At 35.8% G+C, this 8,553-nt stretch overlaps 1 protein-coding gene across 1 annotated transcript in view; it reads right to left on the bottom strand.

Annotated features, from left to right (window-relative positions):
• Positions 1-3,403: 3,403 nt before the first annotated feature.
• NXPH1 (neurexophilin 1) overlaps positions 3,404-8,553 on the bottom strand; it is a 188,105-nt gene continuing 182,955 nt past the window's right edge. The window contains exon 2 of the mRNA XM_015811616.1: positions 3,404-4,165. Within this exon, the coding sequence (XP_015667102.1) occupies positions 3,404-4,165 (762 nt within the window). The remainder of the gene's footprint in view (positions 4,166-8,553) is intronic.

Raw genomic sequence — 8,553 nt, 5'->3', positions numbered from 1 at the left:
GAGGAGCTATAGCAACCACCCAAAAGCTCAACCACCCAAAAGCTCAATATATGTGTATATATATTCTACATATACACATATATTCGATACTGTGTGACTGCAATTCAATCTGTTTGGAAATCATTAGGAAAGCTAAACAAAAAGCAGTTGGAAACAGGTATCTATTAAAGATCCAAATGATTTTGACGGTTGATTTCTTGTAACACTGAATCCTAACCTTCCAATATATTCTTGTCATTTTTTCCCTGATAAAAAATAGTGCTTGAATTTCAGTTTACTTATTGATAATATAGCCAGTTTTTTCATATGCTAATCCACACAACTCCATTCATTTCAAATGCAGTAAGCCAGACTGCCCATTTTTAACATCCCTCCTTCTTTTTCTATTGTAGACACAGGGCAACAAGTCTTGTTCAGTTAGCATTAGTGGGTGGATCATTAAATATCATATCAAGGGGTAGAGGAGTGAGGTCACATGCTGTATAGCACTTCAAGCAGAAGCATTCAATAGAAGACTTTAAAAATTCAAGGCACAAGCCATCATTAATTGCCCAAATAATCTTTCCATATATTAACTGATACCAAAGAAAAGTCAACCTGAATGATAGTTACAGACAGTACAACTTTTCTAGGACCATGATCTAAATTGGTATTTGACTGGCATGCCACTGGTTTTACTTCCCAAAAAGAGAACATCGAATGGATAAGGTCAGAACAAAATCTATGTATTTAATTATTCTCTGTTTCTACAGCATTAATATTTTTTAATTTGTAGAAACTCTAAGCTCATAGTCAATTCAGTAGGGCAGTGGTTCTCAACCCTTTCTTCATCATGGACCTTCTTTAAATACCTTTTGTGGCCACAGACCCCAAGACTTAACTCAAGATTTAAATCATAACATTTCTTCAAGTCTTTGTGGTCCCCCCTGTGATGACATCACAGCCCCTCTAGGAGTCTGCGGGCCACAGGTTGAGAACATTTTGCCCATAGAACATTAAATCATGGAATGCTCAACTCAACTGACTATGTCCTAGACAATATGTATATGTGATTGTATGTGTGTTTTTATTTGATGTATTTTTAATAACTGATCTTTAACTGTAAACAAACAATGGGAATCATAAGCATGTGACTTTTTTCAATCCTCCTATAGATACTCCTAACTTATATGAATCATTTAAAAAATGGTCAGTAGTTTCAAACCAGGTTTAGAAACCCTTTTACATATTTATTCATGGGTTCTCCTTTCTTCTTTAGGCTTTCTTTTCTTGACAATTTTACTTAGAAAAAATATTGTTAAGTCAACAGGAATGATGGAACACTTGTTGATGTATATTGTAGGTCTCCTATAGAAATATCAAAAGATTCTAATCTATATTTTGCCAGTAGTGTTTGGGGCACAGTAAACACTTTGGGCTGTACTTGAATTCTAGGAACTAGAATTTTGAGTTGCAGCCTGTCCCATTTTATAGGAATTCCATGAAAGTGGAAAAGAAAGCATATACACTGGGGAAAAAATTAGAATAGGATTGTGTATATTGGCAACAGAAGCTATCTTTATCACACCAGTTCTTGATTTAAATGCCTGAATTGAGGTAATGACTTACACTATGAAGCAATCTGTATGATATAATGCTACAGATTTCATTTGTGGCTTATGACCAAATCAGATCAGAATGGCAGATAACGCTTGGAACCTTTTTATTTAGCATCATCTCTATAAATGATGCTGATAAGTTCCCTGCTTGCAACTTTTTTTCCCCCATCCAGCAAAGTTTTCCTACCAGGTTAAAAGTATTGAGGTGGGAGGAATGAAGAACAAGGATCAGAATTTTCAACACTGCACTGCATCTCACTTTTATTTTTAGGAAATTGGTACAACCTTAGTCTGACATAGTGACCTCTTGACATTATGTTAAATTTGATTTCATATCCTTGGAGGTCTTATGAAAATCACTGGAAATTAGTAACTTCTTTGTTGATTGAAAAGTTGCATATAAAGATAAGAAACCTGATCTGTAGGGCCCAACTTTTCTGGGTCAGCAGTGTGGGACAACAAACATCAAAGTCTCCAGCATATATCGACTTGCAAAAGAACATACTCCCATTGAATAATCAGTCTTCTCGTGCTATTTAAACCACCAGCTACAGAATGCATATTGAAACTGAATTTCAGTATTTTATTTTTATGTACATTTCAATATTTTTCACCTGGAAAGAAAAAGTCTAAATACAGACAGACTGTAAATGTTGTAAGTGTATAGCTCTCTCAACAATAATTTAGCTGAATATATGCTTTGTACAGAATGCTGTCTTCTTAAATGGAGTTTACAGCTACATTGATAAAATGGATTCCTCATTTCCTTGTTTTGTTTTTAACCTATAATAAGCAGAAGAAAGAGAGGAGAGAGAAAGAGACAATTACAAGTTAATATTAATTAGCAGCTGAAATAACACTGGTTAAACTATGTACAATACAAACCATTCATACAAATGAGGACTAGGATATTGAATTTGTTACAATATTGTGTAATAAAGATAAGACAGACATTTACAACTTACAGGTTGCCTTTCAGGCATTTTTCTTTCCTACATGGTGACTGTAGGACTTCTCAGTTGGGGATGACTGCCAAGTTGAACCTATCTGTGTGAAGTGATGACTATCAGGATGCAAAAAATCATCAGGTCTGTTAACATGTAAATTCCAAATGTTTGCTCATCTTTATTTGTTCAATAGCCCCCCCCCTGCAGAATAAGAGCCACCTAACATCACCTTGAATGTGCCCACAGTGTGCTGGAGAAAAGTCACTACCCTAAATTGTGTTTATATCAAGAGAACTACTGAACTCTAAACACACACATATCCCCTGCCACCCACCCCCATCCCAGTTTTGAACAAGCAATTACTCCTACACAGTAATATTTACCAGTACAGCTACTTCAAGTGAAGGAATGCATGAATGGGGATTACTGATTATCATGTATTCAAGACTTAGATTTCCATAACATTGGTTATTTCCATAACCATTCTTTAGCTAATTAATCTGTTTTGCTTGATGATAGATGATCCTGAACATATCAGACGATGAAAGTCATCTTAAGAGGTACCTCTGTAGATGCAAAGAGGAAGAAGGAAAGAGAAAGAGAAACCATATGTGGCATCATTTAAATAGTGATTTACAACTGGACTGATATGTAATGGAGCTGACTGGGCAGAAATGATTAGATTGGCTTCCGTTAACATATTTGCAGCCAGTTGATATCAGCAACAAAATGTAGACACATTCTGGGCAAAAGTTGTGGCCTTCTTCTTTGAGGTAATAGCCCTGTCATATGACCTCTTTTATTTTATTTGATTTATTTTATTCCTTGGGATCCTCAGTCTTAGATGTATGGTCTTTTTCAACCCGAAGGGAAGTATGGCGTGTCGCTATGGTAGTTGTAATCTGGGCATACTTTCTGTACTAGTTTATAATCTGTACTATAAAAGGAAATGTAAATACAGATTACTTTAAAGGGCTTGGAGCAGAGCCATGAGACGTGACTTTGGGTTTGCTCCTGGTAACATGTTTTAGAAGGATCATAGTTGCAGAGCGTGTTCTTGGTGGCTTTGTCAACCTTTTCATACTCAATGCGGCAGTTGAAGGACTTGGAATCTTTGGCATCAATCACTGTTTGTTGTGCCAAGTCAAATTCTACTATTTTGGTTGGGGGCACCAAGCTCACTGATACATTCCCTTGGCCGGTTGAATTATGCCTAAAGTAAACACTGAATGTCCCGTTGCCATGATCAACTATTTTCCCAGTTATCAACAGGTTTAGCTTGACTGTCTTGATATTGGAATGAAAATCGCCCCAGCCAAACATTTTCTTAAATTTCCCAGTCTTGACAATGGGCCGTCGCTTTGCTCTGGATCGAGGTTCTTGAAGATCCGTGGAGTTCCTCAGCCACTCCCATAGATCTTGCTCTGAATAAGTTTCAGGAGCATCGTACCGCATACTCAAATCTGTTTCATTTTCTTTTCTGCGAAAAGTCTGTGATAGCAGCCGGCTGATTGATAAGTCTTTGCTGCTTTCTGTCCATATATGCTTTAGTATGGATTTGGAACTGCCTGCTTTTAGAAGTTCTGATTTGCCACCACTGCTTAAATTTGCACAGGTGACCTGAAAAATCAAGAACAAAAACACACTTAGATGCATTAATACATATTCTGTTTCCTTCCAAATCTGCTGAACTGCAGGTCTAAGTGTAGCTCAAATTGAGTTACAGATATCGTGTTTCCCTGAAAATAAGACCGGGTCTTATATTAATTTTGGCTTCAAAAGATGCATTAGGGCTTATTTTCTGGTTAGGGCTTATATTCAAGGAAATACAGTACTAAATGCATCCGTCTGGCTGACAATCTTAACTGGGGCTTATTTTGGGGGCTTATACTACAAGCATCCTGAAAAATCATGCTAGGGCTTATTTTCCGGTTGGGTCATTTTCGAGAAAACACAATAGTCCTTGACTTATGACTGCTTATTTAATGATGGCTCATATGACCATCTTGGAAAAAGTGACTTTGACCCATCCCTATGGTCACAATTTGGGGTCTTGGCAACCAGTTTGCATTTACAACAGCTGCAGCCTCTTGTGATAATGTAATCATGATTTGCAATCTTCCCAACCAGCTTCTGAAAAGTAAAGTCAATTGGAGAAGCCAATTAATGACTATGTGAGTCACTTAATGACTACATGATTTGCTTAACAACTGCAGAGATTCACTTAATGACCACAGTAAAACCAGTTGTAAAATTGGGTCCAACTCGTTTAATGACCACATCACTGATTAAAATTATATCCCCAATTGTAGTCATAAGCCGATAGTATAAAACATACTATCAATATTCAATACCCTACAAATGATATCTAAATAGCAATTAAAGATATATAATTGTGCCTGAGAGAGAGAGAGAGAGTGAGTGTAATTTTGAAAGTCTTATTTCCTATTTTCTTGTTTTATACAAGATACATCAATCTTTGAAGAAACCTGCATTTTTATAAAACAGGGTCAATCTCTTTAACAATTTTTGAAATTCTACTAAACCTTATTTCTTTAGGAAAGCATTCTGAGAATTATTTTTGCTTCAGTTGCCTCCTTCTTGGCTACTAGCTATAGCTTAAATTATCAAAATGTACTTTCGTAAATCTTGTGCTCAGATATCCTTCTTCCCTTTCTTCTTGTTTTTTATGTATGAGGAAAGGAAGGGTTCTTTTTTATTTTAGAACAAATTGCAGTTTTCATTTAGTGGTATGTGCTTTCATCTAAGCAAAGCTAATAAAATCAGATAAGGAGAATTATTTGTTTAATCTCTAATAGCCTCATAAAATAGTTCTTTGTGTGGCATATCTATTTTAAAACAAATCTTAAAACCATAAAATCCAAATAACACAATAAAAAATCAGTAAAATACAAAACAACACAGATAATAAAATCTAGTATTATAAAAAATTAACTACTGCAATCAAAATTCATCTTTGCTATATGGAGATATTTCATAATAGCTAAAACTTTGAGAGCTGAAGATGACAAATCTATATTTTTTAAAAAAAGAAAAAATATTAATTTTGATTTTTACTTAGGCTGAGAAAGCTTTTTCCAAAAAGAAAGAAAGAAAGAAATGCCTGAAACTAATGCAAATAACGCTATCAAGCAATTTGTCCTCATATCAGCCACTCAGTTCATCTTTGAGCTCTAATACCAGCATATTTTGTTGGAACTTATAGAATTGGCAAATCCATATGCCATAATGTCAAAACAGGTATTCATTCTATTTCCTGGAGGAGAGAAAGGAAGCCACAAGTCTCAGGTTCATTCACATTCATCTTAACCAACCTTCTCTATTATGATTCCCCAACATTCTGCAGTACACCAGGTTAGAAAAGATTGGCCTCAGAGTGATCACCTGTGCCTGTTCGTTGATTGTTCATATAGCAAACTTTTTGCTTCGGGACTGCAAAGTTCTATGATAGATCATAAATTAACTTGTGCTAATAAATTCATACATCACACTGAACTGTAATTATGGCTTTTATGTAAATCCAATCCCCATGTTTGCAACCTGTGGCTTATACAAGCTATGTCTTAGTATGATGTGTGAGTGAAATTGTAGTCTTTGTATGAATTCATGCTATGCAATTGGTAAAACAATTTTACCAAATTGTTTCTTCCATCTATAATTAGTAAGATGGTTTACCCTTTTCCACAAAGAATCAGAAGATTGTCACAGTTGAAGAAGATGACAATTTGACAACTGGTTACATAAAATCAATGTTATTGATTTATAAAACATGATTTATTCATTACAATTATGTACTGATGTGAATAATATACCTAAGCAAGCATACTATTAAAAGTCAGTTGTTTCTTCCTTATTTCAAAATGTAAAAGTAATATTTTAAGACACCAATTCACAAATGATAGTAGTGCTGGATAGCGACAACCTTCTGCCTTCTTTTCCCCCCATCCACATTCATTTTGTTTGATGAAAGAGAATTTGATTCTGAGAAGAAGAGCATTTGAGGAAAATTCTCATGGGTGGTATGAAGTATCTTATAGTTACTTATTTAGGTATGAGGTTATGGTGTTAGTTACATTAAACTTCAATTAACTCTCAAGGGCAGACATATTAGAAGCTTCTCTTATTCTTAGTGGGAATATAAATGTGGAATCTCATTATTCTGTTAGCATTAACTCATGTTACTCTGATGTGTCCTTACCAGCCAAAATAAACAACACATTTGTGCTCAGTTCTCTTTGACTATACCTTGCTCATTTGCAAGCTAATGACATTAATATTCCATTGATATCTATTTTATTGCTTACTATTTTATTGCCTATTGCCCTAGGAAGGATAACTATCAAACAAGATTCATCCCACTGAACTGCAAAAACTAGAAAAATCCCTTACTCTGCTCTTCGTAGTCCATATCTGTTCTTGGACATTTCCAGTCAATTCAAAAGACCAAATGTGACCAATACATCAGATGCTGTTGGATCAGAAATCTTGAATTAACAAGTGCTTCCAGGTGCTACTGCCAGTAGGGACAAGAAGCGTATTTCTAAAATAATCAAGAATGCCAGCAAGGAATGTGATGTGGAGGCTATTGTACATCTTGGCACTAACAATCTGTCCCAAAAAGATGTACTCTCTGTGCAGAACGATTTCCAGAGCTTCGGGCAGGAACTTAGCAGAACAGGCTGTAGGCTTACTTTTTCAGAAGTTTTACCAGTATATAAGGAGCAAAATGGAAAAGGCCAGCGTATAGCACAATTCAATATGTGGCTAAAATTAGTCACAATGTCTGTAGCTGGTCCAATGAAAAAATGTACAAAAGAAAGGGACTGAGTTACTTGGCTATAAATTCACAGATTTTCTGGAGGAATATTTAAACTAAACAGCGGGGAAAGTGAGTTAATTGATACAGAACATCCCTGTCCCCGGCAATCTAAAAACTATAGGGCTATCAGTGCATGTAACATAGATGTGTGTGCGGACAAGAATATCAACCTTGCTGTCAAGCAAAATCAAGCTTCTAATAGCGAGTGTCACACAAAGTGCAATAACCAAATAGGTAGTAAGACAATAGGGGAACACAGGCACCACACAGGTTATGTAGAAAGTAAACACAGGGTCAGTCATAAAGGACTCAAGTGTCTATACACCAATGCACAGAGTATGAATAGCAAACAGGGTGAACTAGAAATTCAGGTTAATGAGGGCAGATATGATATTGTTGCCATTACGGAAACATGGTGGGATGAAACCCACAAATGGAACACACAGCTAGAGGGATTTAAATTATTTAAAAGAAACAGACCAAATAAAAGAGGAGGCAGTATTGCTCTATATGTAAGAAATAACTACATCTCTACAGAAATAGAGCACAACAATGATGAAAACTGTCTTGAATGCATTTGGGTCAATATAAAAGGGGGGGGGGGAAATGACATTGCCATAGGTGTATACTACAGGCCACCCAACCAAACACAGGAAATAGATTAACTTTTTGCTAGTCAGCTAACTAAGGTATGTAGGAAGCACATCACAATAATAATGGGGGACTTTAACTACCCTGACATCAACTGGGAGACAAACTCTGCACCAAGTGGAAGATCAAACAGATTCCTTGCAAACCTAGCAGACAATTTTGTCTCCCAAAAAGTAGAGAAGGGAACTAGGGGATTAGCCATTTTGGATCTAATTCTCATTAACAGAGATGAAATGATAGAAGGTGTTGAAGCCACAGGAACCTTGAGAGGAAGTGATCATGCAATATTGAAATTCAACATTATGGAAGCACAAGCAATATTTATTTATTTATTTATTTATTTTACAAAATTTATATGCCGCCCTTCTCCCCATGGGACTCAGGGCGGCTCACAGCATGTTAAAACAATATACAGAATTACCCCTTCTAAAAACCAATTAAAATCCAAATATTAGTGGCTGTGACTATTTAAAATCATTAAAAATTATCCCTATTTAAAATTCACCCTAGGTCAGGC

The sequence above is a fragment of the Protobothrops mucrosquamatus genome, unplaced genomic scaffold, assembly GCF_001527695.2.
Source record: "Protobothrops mucrosquamatus isolate PMUCROS unplaced genomic scaffold, P.Mucros_1.0 scaffold45, whole genome shotgun sequence".
Classification (NCBI taxonomy): domain Eukaryota; kingdom Metazoa; phylum Chordata; class Lepidosauria; order Squamata; family Viperidae; genus Protobothrops; species Protobothrops mucrosquamatus.
Note: the sequence above shows the minus strand (reverse complement) of the source record. Positions and strands in the feature narration are given on the sequence as shown.